The sequence below is a fragment of the Cryptomeria japonica genome, chromosome 1 (assembly GCF_030272615.1).
Source record: "Cryptomeria japonica chromosome 1, Sugi_1.0, whole genome shotgun sequence".
Classification (NCBI taxonomy): domain Eukaryota; kingdom Viridiplantae; phylum Streptophyta; class Pinopsida; order Cupressales; family Cupressaceae; genus Cryptomeria; species Cryptomeria japonica.
Window position 1 is genome coordinate 106,305,941 of NC_081405.1, and position 14,618 is coordinate 106,320,558.

Genomic DNA, 14,618 nt, shown 5'->3' on the forward strand with positions numbered 1-14,618 from the left:
GTTGGTGCGGCAGCGTCACAGAATCCGAAGGTTCTGTTCACTTCAGATGACAGATTGATCCATGCTAGATAGTCGGGCATCAAATTCAGGCCCGTTAATGGGCATGGCTGGGTTCAATCCAGCTCCTTGGTGCAGCCTAAGGTGCTATGGGAAAAACCTTTGGAAGGTTGGGTGAAGGTAAATTTTGACAGTGCGTCAAAGGGTAATCCAGGACCGTTAGGGGCAAGTTTCATTGTTAGGGATTGGTGTGGTAAGGTTTTGTTTCTAGGAGCAAAAAAACTTGAATCTAGGACTATTAATGTAGTGGAAGTTAACACAGCGTTGATGGCAGTAAGTTTTTGTCGGCAGATGGGGGTGAGGAAACTACATCTTGAAGGTGATTCGCTGGTGATCATACAGGCAATCATGAAGGGTTCGATTGATGCGTGGCATCTGCAAAACCGCATTCAGAATATTGTGGAAGACTTAAATAATTTTGAAGACTTTAGAGTTAGCCATATTAAAAGGATGGGTAATATGGAAGCGGATGTCTTATCAAAATGGGCGTTGGGTTTTAAAGAAATTGGTGAAGTGAGAATTGTAGACATGAGCCATCTAACTTTTGATGTTTAAAGGACAAGGTGATGATGTCAGTTGAATGCAGCTTTGAGATCCCCGAGATTGTGAATAGTACGAATGCCGATGATGGATGGAAGGCGGCGTCGTTTTAATGCCGCACAGAGTCTTAAAGAGGGAGTGAGAATCGAGTTTAAGGGAGATTTAACTACTACTTCATGCCAATTAATGCGCAAACAAAGCAGGAGTCGGCAGTGAAGGGTTTGAAGCAAAGTTCGAGCGCGGTGGTGAATTTGCAGAGAGGTGGCGGAGGTGATTTTGTGTGTAGGGGTACGAGATGGAAGCTAACTTCACCCTCAAGACACAGAAATAGCTTTGCTCGTTCCATGGAGAGTTGATTGCTCGCAGGGTGAAGAGTTTCTTTAATCTGTGGGATTAGCATCTAGTACCCTGCATTTATTTGATTGTGGGAAATGCTTTCGAGGAAATAAAACACCGCTATAAGACCAGGATGGATGTGTATTCATTAGTGATGGCCTGGGGTTTGCAGAGCGAAGACGATACAGGGACGGTGAAGCGTGTGATGGAAGCCTTAGTTCCTGCTGCCTACCTGGGTGAATTGGATTCACTACTCGAATGGGCAGTCCCGGGAGTTGGCTTTGACATTGGGGAAGGAATAAAGCAAGAAGGTGAAGGCATTAAGCAGGTCATTAAACCATTTCTGAGATGGGCACGAGAACAATGCAAATACCATCGCAGTTTGGAAGCATGGAGGGGCTGGGAAGCTCTAAAGTTGTTGGTTGAGATTAAGGAGTTGGAAATGGTGATTGAGCAAGCGAAGGCAGAGGAGGCGGAAGTAGGACGGCGTGTTCTTCGTCCAAGGAAGACAAAGGCTGGCTCCGGTCCCAGTGGTGTGGTGTGCTCCTCTCGCAGGGGATGATTCAACTGTTAATTTCCTTTTTTTGATTGCCTGTGTATCGAGGTGTGCGGAATTTTGTTTTTGTCTGGTTATCTTTCATTTAAACTCTGCGGTGTAACCCGCTCTTCTATATTTTGGATGTTTACAAGAATTGACAGGTTTTACAAGTATGGCTAAATTTGTAGATAAATGTATGTTAATGTTTTTTGGGGAATGTTTTTATGTAGGTGATCATGAATGAATCTGTAGATGTCTTGTTTTGTTGTTAGGTTGGTTTGGGTAGAAGCCGTAAAGGCAATTTTGATCTGTTGGTTTGTAGGATCTGGAACTTTATATTTATGTACTTACTTTATTTTGAGCAATAAAATCACAGTTATTACCGAGCAAAATATATATATATATATATATATATATATATATATATATATATATATATATATATATGTATTATTAAAGACACAAATGTAATATGACAAAATAATTTTTATAAACTAAAATATAAATCAATATATATAAAGTGTTGTAATATATGCTTTTGAATTACATATAACATAACATAACAAAATACATTTTTATAAGTTAAAATATAAACCACACTATATCTAAATAAGCATTTCTAATGTTAAATTCTATGGTTTTAAAATATATATAATTATTTGTTGTATCTAGCCATATCCATATCAAATGGTCTGGACCAACCATGATGTCCATATACGATATTGCATCAGTTTTCATTCAGCTCGCCTTAAAAGGCAACCAGGTAAACAAGCCTTTCAAATGTTAGGCATTAGATGTGAAGCGTGACACCTTTTTGTCAATAAGTTCTACTATTTTTTCCGTTTGTCTACAAATATAAATTTTGAAAGGAATCATTTCCAAGTTACCCAAACTCTTCACATAATCCACATGTAAATTTTTTAATATTCAAATTTCAAAAATTTCATCATCCAAATTGGAAAATAGGTTAGTTAAAAACTTAAAAGAGATTAAAGTACCACAAGCAAGTCATCTTTGGTAGCCTCATTGGGCTCTACTAGATCCTTTGGGTCCAACGTGCCTTCTGAAACGAGAAATTTGCGTATGCGACCCCACTTTGAAGAATCAAAGGGATGCCTAAAAAGAGACAAGAAATACCCATGAGAAAACAATATATAAGATGGCAATGAACAATTCAATTACAACAAGAAAAAACATGTAGAGTAAATAGTACAGTGTATTCAACAACAATCTGATCAATATCAATATTCTTTTACCCAATTGAAAGATAAGTTATGCAATCCATCTAACCAATAACAATATTGTTTCACCAAATTGAAAGATAAATTATGCAATCCATTTGACCAATATCAATATTGTTCATCAAATTAAAAGATATTATGCAATTCATCAAATTGAACATGTATTTTGAAGCTAGAATGAAATGGTATAGATATCTTCAATATATTAATTTTAAAAAATCAATTTTCTAATATTATATTTGTTTAAACATTATTTTATTTTATTTATTTTATATGAATACATAAATTTTAAAATCGAAAAATATGAAATGTACTCTAACTAAAATAAAAATCTCTCTTTACAAAAATAAAAATTCTTAAATAATTGTAAAGTAAAATAAAACAATTCTTCATTAAATAAAATTACTGTTAAGTAGATTAAAATAACTCTTAAATAATGAAATAAATTTTTTTTAAAATAGGTTAAATAAAATAGATTAATAAGATAAATCACTTTTGTATTTTTCTATATATCTTTTTATTTTACTTTTGGAAAATCAACTTTCAATAATTCTATAATTCATTTATATATTTTCAAATTTTGATATCTTTATACTTGAAAAATAAATAACTTTTCTAGTAAATAAAATTAATAGTTTAAAATATGTATACTTTTATTGTTGAAAAAAATAAAATAAAAATATATATTTGTTTTGTTTTATATTTATTTATCTGTATATATTTTTTATTTTGTAGTTTTAATTTTGTAAATATATCTTTGTATATATTTTTAATTTTAAATATATCCCACCCAAACAGGGTTTGTGAAAGGGAGGTACATTTTGGAAAACTTGCTATCGTGTTGGGAGGCAATGAATTGGGCAAAGGAGTCTGATCAATCAGCATCTATGCTATTGATAGACTTTGAGAAAGCCTAAGATAAGATTGAGTGGAGTTTCATATTCATGATGATGGAGGGGCTGGGATTTCCTAGGCAGTAATGTTTAATGCCTAAGACACTGATGGAGGATGCTAAGGCATATGTGGAAGTCAATGGGTGTAAATCTGAATGCTTTGATCTTACAAGGTCTATTTGGCAGGGGTGTCCATTGGCACCTTCCATCTTTGTCATTGTTGTGGATGCATTACACTACCTTTTGAGAGATAACCTCCTATCTCCTAGGGTCAAAGGTGTTACATTGCCTAATCAGGAAGAGTTATCCAATATTCAGTTTGTAGATGGCACTACCATTTTGGTTAAATTGGATGAAGATAACCTTTCAGCATGGAATAAACAATACTTATCAATGGCAGGAAGGATACACGTGTGCCAGAAGATTTTATCATCATACAATATATACTATACCTCTGCCTTGCTTTTTAATAATTATCAATTTAATTATATCCGGAAGATGATAAGGGAATTTTTATGGTCGGATGGTAAAGGTAACAGGAAAAAGCATGTTGTAAAATGGAAATGGTGCATTATGAGTAAAGAAAAGGGCGTCTTGGTCTAAAAGACTTGAGGCTACAGGGAATTTCACTTGCAGTAAAATGGATCTTTAAAGCCCTCCAAGGGGATGAACCTTGGAAGATCCTAGTTAGACACAACATCTCAAAGTTTGTTCCTAAACAAAGTCCAAATTGGAAGTCCCTTCCATTTAGTGACTTGGTTGTTGGTCACTTTCCTATCAAACCAGTTGGGTCTGTTGTTTTTAAATCTATCTAGAAAGCTTGGGAAAATATTAGACATTTGATTAACAATAACAAAGTTGATACTGAGGATAATAAGATTTGTGGAGAAAGGTCTATTTGGTGGAACTTGCAGCATAACGGTAAGCCTCTAGCCCTGCTTCAAGGGTGCTCAGCCAGGAGCTGGGCCACTAAGGGGATTGAGAAATTTAGTGATATTTTGAAGGAAGGGCACCTAGTTTCTTAGATTGAATTATGTTCCAATTATGATATCCCCCAATCACATTGGAGGACATATATTGTGCTTAGGGAGGCATGTGCCTCTCTCCCCCTCCCTATAACTTGTGTTAATTTTGTTGATAGATTTACCTTGTTTAGATGGCCAAATGGGTCTCCCCTACTCTATGTTAAAGATAAAACAATTTATGGCTAGCTTGTTGATTCTGAGGATATCCTTAACCATCTTAATTCCTGTTGGTCTATTAATTTGGATACCCCCAGTTGGTAGAAAACTCTTGTGAGCTTGTGGATCAGACCTATGGAACCAAAAAAAAGGTATTTCCTGTGGCGCCTTCTATTGCATAAGCTACCTATTCATAAAACTAATGGTGACCCCAATATTTGTTCTTTTTGCAGATTGCCAGAAACATTGAACCACATATTCTTTGACTGTTTTTTTGCTAAAGAGGTCTGGAATATTTTTGGGATTGTTGTGAATTCTAATATCAGTAGTTGGGAGATTGTAGTGGGCTATGTGTCAAAACTCATGAAAGATTCTAATGTCTTTCGGTTTGTTCTCTCTATTGAAATTCTTTGGTTAATTTGGAAGTTTAGGAATAAAGATATTTTTAGTGGCAAAGAAAGAGTGCTTACTGAGTCTCTCAAGAGATTCATAACCCATGATGTTGTTTGGCAGGTAACTGGGGTGTTGAGGCTATCAAAGGACAAGTTTGAGAAATTGTTGCAAGATGGCACGATCAAGGTTTTCACCTAGGAAATCCCTCATGGATTTACATGGGCAAGGCAAACAGTGGAAAGATCCCCCTTTGAGATAGCTTTATCTAACTTCATGGCTGATCTGGAAGAGAAAAGAAAGAGAGAGGCCACGGCACAAGGTGGTGAGATACAGGTTGCAGCAGCATTTCCCCTGAATCTAATAGACAATTATGCAAGTTCTTACCAAAGATTCTGAGAGTTAATAGGAAAGGTGGGGGTTCTAGCTTCTCAGTAAACAAATTGATAGTAGGCTCGGATGGGAGGGTGTCATTGTTCATGATTGAGATATCTTGAGTTCTTCCTCGTGCGCGCACTCCAAAACCAGTCTCCATGGGCTGATCATTCGAGAACTCGGGTTGTGCAGCATAATTTACTGTTGCACCCCTAGGATTCGTTGGTCCTCTTACCTCATTGTTGACCTTCTGGAGCTGCCCTGGTGGCATTCTCTGTCCGGAGTTTTCATCGGTTCCTTTAAACTGAACAGGCGAGGGTTCCTTAAGGCTGCCCAAGACCATATCCCTGACCTCGGAAACTTTCATCAGCTCAACAAGGGATAAACTGATTTTAATCTTCTTGAATTCATCTGCTACCAACTGGCCTAGTTTAGTAATTTCTATATTGCTAGATGGTTTATCACTCGGGCCCTGATTTGTGGCAGCAGTCGGCTGATTTTGAGAAGTAAGTACTCTTGGAGGGGCTTGCGTCTTTTGCGGCTGACTTTGGCTCGCATACTGCTGCGGTGCCTTAGGATAACTTGGGTTGTTATTGGCATTTTGGTATGGAGGAACTTGAATATCTTTAGGAGGCGTGGAAGTAGTGTAAGGGCCACTATTGTTGTTCTAGTTATTATTGTTGTAATACCCCCGATTGCCGCGTTGGTACTGCTGAAATGCATTCACATCAGCGGGCTGGTTTGGGTCTGCAACCTCATTTTCATCCTGATTAGGGAAGAAAAACGGGGGAATATAGGTCTCTAAGACAAGCGTTGTATCATACCTTGGTGATGGGACTAACTCAAACCCGGTGGGAGGAAGCACTGGTTGGGGCATTGTGTTCTCAACCTCTCGCTGGAATATTTTTGCTGCCACCTGAAACTCATCACATTGCAGCTCTGAGTGCTGGTTAGTATTATGTAACCTGCACCAATTAGATAGAGTTGCCTCTGCCAAAAATACCCTATATGTTGGCCTGTTTTCTGATGCTGGTGGGTTATCTAGTGGAGTGGGGACTCCTCCGTTGTTAGGACGGGTGTTCCATGTCCTTGTGGGTCGTTGATATCCTTGGTTTTGGTACTGACTTTGGTGCTGACCTTGCTGCTGATTTCTCTAACTAGTAATTGGTTACTCTAATTTCGCAAATAGGTGACTTCAAAGGAAAGTTTTTTCATTTGGTCAGTCAATTCTCGCATCTCATCCTTCTCCTCTTGAGTTCTAGACAATACTGCAGTATTTTGCAGATATATGGGTTGTTTAGGAGGGATTTGAGATATAGGCGGTCCTGGGTGGAACACCAATTGATTTGTAGGTTGCGGAGGTTGATATGCCAATTGCGGAATTGGATTCATGATAGGCGTTTGGTGGGCCAAAGCCTGACTAATTTCCTGAATTTGGTTAGGCATAGCGGAAGGTCCTAATTGCATCAATGGTCCGGCGATGTTTTGGCCTAGTCCTTTACTGATCTCCATAGCCTTAGCATAGGCTTCAGTTAACGTGGTCGGTGCGGGTTGTGACTGTCGGACAAACATAGTTGTCAAATAGTCTAGAGCTGAATAGTAGATTTCTCTTGCTGAAGCATCACTTACGACATACGGGTCTTGCAATCGGGTAAAGGCTTTATGGAACCTGTTGTTGAACGAACTGATTGGCTCATGTCCCTGTCTTTTGACTTCTACAAACTGTCGGTATAGCTCTGTGGGGGTTATAGGAATACCGTACTTTCCCGTAAAAGTTGTCTTCAGCTTCTCCCAAGAGTCAATAGAAGATACTGGCAAGTGGATAAACCAGTAAAACGCGTCTTCCCCCAATGAATAAGGGAAAAGTCTACATGCAACGTCTGCATACTCAATTTGTTTATTGCGTAACGCATCTTCAAATATTTTAATATGCTCTTCTGTTGTTTTGTTTGGATCATTTACGTGAAAAATAGAACAGAACCTATCCGGGCTCTTGGGCATATCATGATAAGCTGAGAAAATGATTGGTGACGGATTGTTCACCAACCAAGTTGCACCATTTGGAACAGGTGGGTTGTGCGCCATCTGTGGTTGATTTATTGGAACTACAATGGGAACTGGAGTTACAACAGCTGGAGCTGTAAAAACTGCTCTTGCTGGGACAGCAAACTGCTGGTCCGAAGAACTGGGCTCACTAGGGTCTACAACCCGGCGATAACTTTTGCGCCTGTAGAAGTGAAATCCAACAAATCTTTCACGCTCCGGGCTACACTTCAGGACTCTTTCGATTCTCTCCGGAGAGAAAGATCCAATTCGTTCCAGCGTGAGTTATTTCCAATGTCAATTCTGTTGATGTAGTGCGGGAGCAGGTGCAAGAGCTAAATTAGCTTCTTCCTGATCTCTCTGATTCTGTGTGTCGATGCGATCAGCAATCTACTGTTCCTCCTCAAGGATAAAACGCATTCGAGACCAGTCGGGATAATTTCTTTTTATGGACCAAGCCAAGCTATATAGCTCTATGATGAGGTTCTCTTGTTCGTCGTTGAAATTCAAATCTGGCTGTATCACTGGTTCGGGATCTCTTCCTGGCTGAGGAGGATTAATGGGCAGACCCATCTCTGACCATGTTAGCGGACTGGAAGGAAAACTGTCGGATCTATTTAAAAACTCGCTTGTGAAGGGCAGCGATCCTTTGTCTATCTAGCTTTTCTCTGATCACAATCTCTATTTGCAGACCCTTTTCTTCTTCTTGATTAATAGCGTGACTTACTTGTCTGAAATGAGGGTGATTTGCTTCTGATTTCCAAGCAAGTGCTCGTAACTGATCTGCAATATATGACTGATTCAGTCCTTGACCAAGCTGTTCAAGGGGAAGGTCGAGCGGGAATTCATGCAGCAATACCATACTGCATTATGCCCTCCTTCTAGCGCCAATTTTGTTGCGCGCGGAGGAGGGTAAAAAAAGCTATAAGGTTACTCTTCACAAATATACACTGATATGGTGTGGATTTAGTTGTTTAGACATTCATCATACAGCCCTCCTTCTAGCGCTAATTCTGTTGACGTGTCTAAAGTCGCATTGCTACAAACTCCATCCGGCCAATGCAGAATAGAATGTACTCACTGAGTATCCTATCCTCTCTTGAGATAAGGAAATCCCTAATGTTGTTTTTCGTTTGATCACAGGGGGCGACCTCAAGGTTTCGATTGTCAGGTCTTGACTGCGGGATTACTCAGTGGTTTGGTGTGTTTTGCTGGAAACACAAGGGGACTTACGGTAAAATAGGCAATTTGCTGGATGAGTTCCCTAAAACTTTAACAGTCTTGTTATCGGTTGGTTTCAGTTGCATGATACTGTTTCAGCAGGACTGCGGATTCTTCTTGGTAAAAAAGGGGAAAAAGGGGGATAGGGAAAGAGAGGGATACAGGAAATCTAATTATTTAGCTAAGATAGCACATTAAGAAAAACAGACAGACACCTCCGAAATAACCAGATTAAACACTATCAGCCATTTAAGCACAATATTTGTATGAATCCAGTGCGATCTTCAAGGAAAATAGAGTTTTCATGCTATTAAACACAACTTCATAACTTTAACATTCATTCCATGAGTATTCAATAACCAAACTAAGCATATGAAAGGTTCAGATTAACCATGCAGAAGGAAAGACAATCAGTCATTCCCTAATGGTATGAATAGCGAGGATTCTATCAGATGTTTATCTAGAAAATGCTATATAAATGAAAGAAACATAACTGAAAATCTCAAATTAATGAAGAAGGAGACCATGCACTCACAAGGAAACTTGAAACAGTCTTAACTTTGCATTAAATCCTGTAAATTTCGCCAGGGCTTCAGCAACAATCCATGAACTTCTTACAAAATGAGGGAAAACCAGTCCCTTTAAATAGGCTTCAAAAATGGATGAATGACCAAGATCTAATCTAAACAAGTGGCCCAGATTCATCCTTACAAAAAGGGTACCCATACCCATAAATGGAGGGTAAATATCAGCAACTACCCCAAAGGGACCAATAACTACCCAAAAAGGTAATTAAAACTTATCCAGAATAATTTTAAAAAGTGCACACACACAAAGTTTTACATTTACAGTTGACTTGGAAGTCAAATATGGCCCTTTGGCCAAACAGTGCACTTTTCAAAATTCAAAAGAAAAAAGCACTTTAGGAAAGCACTTTCTCTTTTCCAGCTTCACATCTTTTTTCCAGGAATTCATCCTCACCATGCAAATATTCTTGCCAAAGGTCCCAACCTGCTGCACGTTCCTCACGAACATATTCCTAGAACCTGATGCACAATTGGAATAGCAAACTAAATGGAGGCATAGCAGGATGACGAATTTTATACTGCATGCCTTCGAGGTATTGGTCTACATGCTTCAAATCATCTTTCCAGCTGGAACGATTACGCTCAAAGCACAACATGTCTGAATGGAATTGACCAGCAAAAATCAAGTCCCTAGCGGAATAGGTGATCCTATCCGTCCCCAGTCTTTCCTCCCAGTCCGGCAGTATCACATCATCGGACAGGTCATTTCGCCATCCCGAAACCATTGATCGGAGGATTGTCTTGTCGAGTTCTTGCATGCCTTTCAGAATTGCCTCGCATGCATCGTGTTCTTTATCAATGATTTCTCTTGTGTCATTCTTCATGGTGATAGTCCAGTACCACTCTTTGAAAACGCCAATATCATGGGGGTGAAGGATGTCAGAGAGTGTAGGGATCTGTGCTTGGGTCTAAAAGAGAGCTCTTACTAGGGGAAGAGTTGTAGTAGCTACTTCATGGATTCTGAGGGATTCTCTTTTTACCTCTAATAGCTTGACCAGAGTGGTCTCTCGATGGTGCGCCATTTCTTTTACTTCTTCAAGGATTCGTTCTCCCCTTCTTTTGATGGCATGTATCCATTCCCTGACGGCCTTAGCAGTATCCTGTACTCCTTCAAATTTTGTCGTGGTTCTCTGTGCCAACGCCGTTGGGGGAATGTGGGATTCGGAAGCATTGTGCAATGGTCTCAGGAGTTGATCAATGTACCCCTTGGCCAGCTCAGCGCGAGCTTGATACATGTTCTTTTCAACTGTTATCTCTTCAAGTTGCCTGAGTATGTTCTGTATTGAATCCCTGAATTCCTCCTTATCCTGTTCCTTAGTTGCTCGTCCGATGGGGACAGTCCTGATGCTATAATCCACCAGTGTAATCTGATCTACTGGCTTGTCTACAGGCGAGGTGGCAATGTGAAGAGTACGGTTCCTTTGCTCATCTTTGGTTATTCTGGTATATGCCTTGGCCTTTTTCTTCCCCTTGGCTTTAGCTTGGTCTATGCGTGAGAAGATGTCCTCCAAATCGATGGGTGGCTTGGTGGCGACCTTGCGCTGAGCTCAGGCAATCAACCATTCTTGAGGTATAGTCTGGGTTGATGCTATGGTTAAATTTGCACTCTGTTCTTTGATGTTTTCAGTCGTCTCATCACAAATTTGCAGTTGTTCCGTCACAGGAGGAGTAGAGGAAGTGTCAAGTTCCTTACTCGCGGCTGAATTCTCTCCCACTTCACTGAACAACTGCCTAGTATTTTCGTGTGATGGTTGTTCTTCACTCTTTTCAGGCCCGTGGGTATCATCTGTCCTTTGCTCCCCTTCAACAGTGGAGTCATCCTTGGTAGTATTATGGAGCAGCAATTCATGGCGGCTTTGTTGGGTGGGTTCATGCAATTCAATCCCCTGAGTGGATGGAATCTCTCCTTCCTCTATTTGGTTATCCGGTTTGGCTGATTCAATGGCTCTTAGCTCGGCGTCCAGCATGTCGGGTGCAGGAGGATCATCAGCCCCAAATCCGTCGATATCACTCTGGGAAGGCGGAGCAGGTAAATAATCTAGTTCAACTACGTCATCGAACGAACTAGGGTCGTTTGATGATGAAGTGACCTCTAGTCTCGTAATGGGGATCTTTTCCCTTCTTGTCCTTTTGGATGTCCGAGTTCCTCTGCTGGCCTTTGCCTTCTTCCTTTTCTCAGGCTTTTCGATCTCTTCCTTAGGTGCACTGGAAGTTCCCTCATCTTCAGAGGACTGAGAATCAAGGTTACCCATCAAGTGGTAAGTGAACTGGACTCCCTCATGTATTAGTCGCTCAATCTGTTGGTGCAACCATTGGTCAGTATATCTTCCTGGGGCTGCCATAACCACCTCAAAATCAGTGATCAGGTCTTGCGACCAATCGATGCTTCGCAAAAGATGCCTTACTGCCTCAAATTCCCGGACTTGCAGGCAATTTCTTGAATCTGTGAGTTGATCTGGGACCCGACAGTATTCAAAAAGTCGCATTTGCTGCACACTCAACCTCGAATATTCGCGCCTTCGGACCTCATAGTCATCAGAGCAGTTCTTCCAGTAATCTTCAACTGATTCTTTTGCTCTGTATCGCCTGCCATAGGCCCTCTTTGCCAGATTGTCGTGATCAGAGCATTTCCTTCGAAAATGCTCCTCTATGCCATAGGAGGCTAGCTCTGCAAAGGATTCCTCCGCTTGGGACGGGTTCTTTAGATGGACATCTCGGTTGCCTATAATCATAGGGAATGCGAATCCAGACTGCTTCCTGTCCCTGAGTAAGCTGCCTGCCGGACGTGACTGCCTTGCAACCTCCGAAAGAACTATCTTGTCGGTTGGCTACCGTGGAAGTCGGAAAGGAGCACCCTCAAAGCCAGCCATCCGGATGTAGGAGAACCTTGGGAATTGGATGAACCAGGCCCCATACCTCTATACTAGAATAGTAGCTTTCTCTGAGAGCCTTATGTGTAATCCTCCCTGCATTAGCCTGACCAGGTGCATTGTGAAGGCGTCATTGACGCGCTCATACTGACCAATTGCATTGGCAGGGCTGTTCTTTTCTCTTTGAGCTATATCCTAATAGTGTAGCTGTGGATAACAATCGTATACTTTTACCTGATTAGGTCCATTCCCAATTTCACCTTTCATGATCAAACCTGGCAGTGGTTGATTTCTGGCGAACATGTAGACCAAATAGGAGGTCATAGTGAAGTACTTCTTTGTCTCGAGTTCGATCAGCTGAGTGTGGATGTTGTCACTTATGATCTGGGCCCAGTCAAACTTGGATTTCCCAGTGAAGACCTGTTCTGTGAAGTAAAACATCCATTCTTCAAAGTAATTGGATTGGGGAAGTCCCATAATCCTGCTGAGCAATGTGACCATGTCCCCATGCTCGTTGTGGAAGTCACTTCAAGGGGTCTTTTTCCCAATCCTAACGCTTGGAGGTCTTCTCTCCTTGTACCACTCTTCATTTATCAGTGCTCTGCATCTGGTGAGATTCATATCATACGCCCCCTGCGCTTCATCTATAGTCGTGGTTGTGGGGTTGTTCGGGAAGGGAATGTCAAATGCATCGCCAATGGCTTCAAGAGTGAAGTTAGCGAGGACCATGTCCTCGAGGAGCAGCAATCTGGAGCTTGGCTGGTAGTGCCGGGCAGCCTCTACCACTAGCTCATAGTTTTGCACAGCTGGGGGAAATCCTACTGCTTGGGCAATGCACTTTCCATCATCCACCTAGGCCTACCATAGGCATTAGGGGAGAAGACTCGGTTCCTGAAATCTTGGATATCAATATGGCCCAGGTCAGTATCACCGACATTCTCCCAGACACTCTGAACTTTTGATTCCCTCAGTCCCCCTCTCTGATACTGATACTTCATCTTTTCGACTCTGCGAGGGATATCTGACTTGGATGGTCGCGATGTCTTGGCTGCAGCAAGCGTCTTTGATGATTCTACCGCCGACTTAGGCATTTATCCTGCACAGCCGGACGCGGATTACGAGGCGATATAAAGGAAGTAAAGCGGGTTAGATAAAGGATATGCCAGCATACAAGGATCAATTCAAAAACCGAATTGAAAGAACAGCATGACATCTTTAGCTAAAAGCTTGATTGATTTAAACATGAATATTTATGAAGCTTTTCAATTGCGGATTTATACTCAGGCATTTTAGGATCAAATTTTAAAATGGACGACGCCTTAAAGTTTTCCTAAGTCTGAAAACGCGTTTTCTGGCTAATTCCTAGACTCTTTTCAATTGCTTTGCATGACGTCTTATAAATGGGAAAAGATGCGGTTTTTAAGACTTAATCATTTTAATTCATTTTGCGTACGCATCTATATGATTTTGCAAATATTTCGAATGATTTCAAGAGAGGTGAAGCACACTTACCTGGCGAAATGAATGGTGTGAATTCGCACAACTGGCCTTGCAAGAATGAATTCCAAATTTTGGATGGGGGAGTCCGCGATTTGAATTTTAACGGTTAACTCCCTATTCAAATTTCCGCGCCTATGGTTTGGAAAGAAAATGCAGATTTAAACATTTGGACATAGCGATTTTTACCTTGGACGAAATGGTGATTGAACTTGAATGTTTGAATGGATTTTGCTTTTCGACCAAACACCAAACCTCCGCATGGAAGCTGTGGTGTTCTTCGGAATTCGAATCTCACGGCTTTCCTTTCAATCGCCAAACTTAGGCGCTTTCTATTGCTTCTTGCAAACCATAAAAATCTATACCCACGCCTTGACTCACAATTTCGGGGTTTAGGAGGGGGCGGAAAGCCTTTAAATAGCGATTCTCCCCTGAACTGCAAATTTCGGAGATTTTAGGGCCTTTGTAAATTTGCAAATTCCTTACATTTGCCTCCCAAATCGCGATTTTGCCCTAGATGGCGAATTTCGGACCTTTCAAGGAGTTTGCGAGCTTCATAAACTTTCACTTTTCTCACTGCGTGACTTTCGAGATTATGAAGAGGTTTTGAATTTTCTATTTCGACGCGACTTATCCCCTAAATGCAAACTTCGGCGATATGGGAGGGAATTCGCAAGTTTTGACTTTTCTCTGATGATGCCATTTTTCGGGGTTTTGGGACATTTTGCCAACTTCGACATTTTAATACACTTTTCAATTTTTAAAATCCCTATGATTTACCTTGATCACGCAAAGTTCGGCGATTTGGGGGGGAATGTAAACTTCGGACCTTTTAGGTGTTTTGCAAAC

At 40.8% G+C, this 14,618-nt stretch overlaps 1 protein-coding gene across 1 annotated transcript in view; it reads right to left on the reverse strand.

The window, feature by feature from the left end:
- The window catches only part of LOC131040657 (histone deacetylase 2), a 142,818-nt gene that overhangs the window by 123,125 nt on the left and 5,075 nt on the right, over positions 1-14,618 (reverse strand). Inside the window, exon 3 of the mRNA XM_057973613.2 lies at positions 2,470-2,587. Coding sequence (XP_057829596.2) covers positions 2,470-2,587 — 118 coding nt within the window. The remainder of the gene's footprint in view (positions 1-2,469; positions 2,588-14,618) is intronic.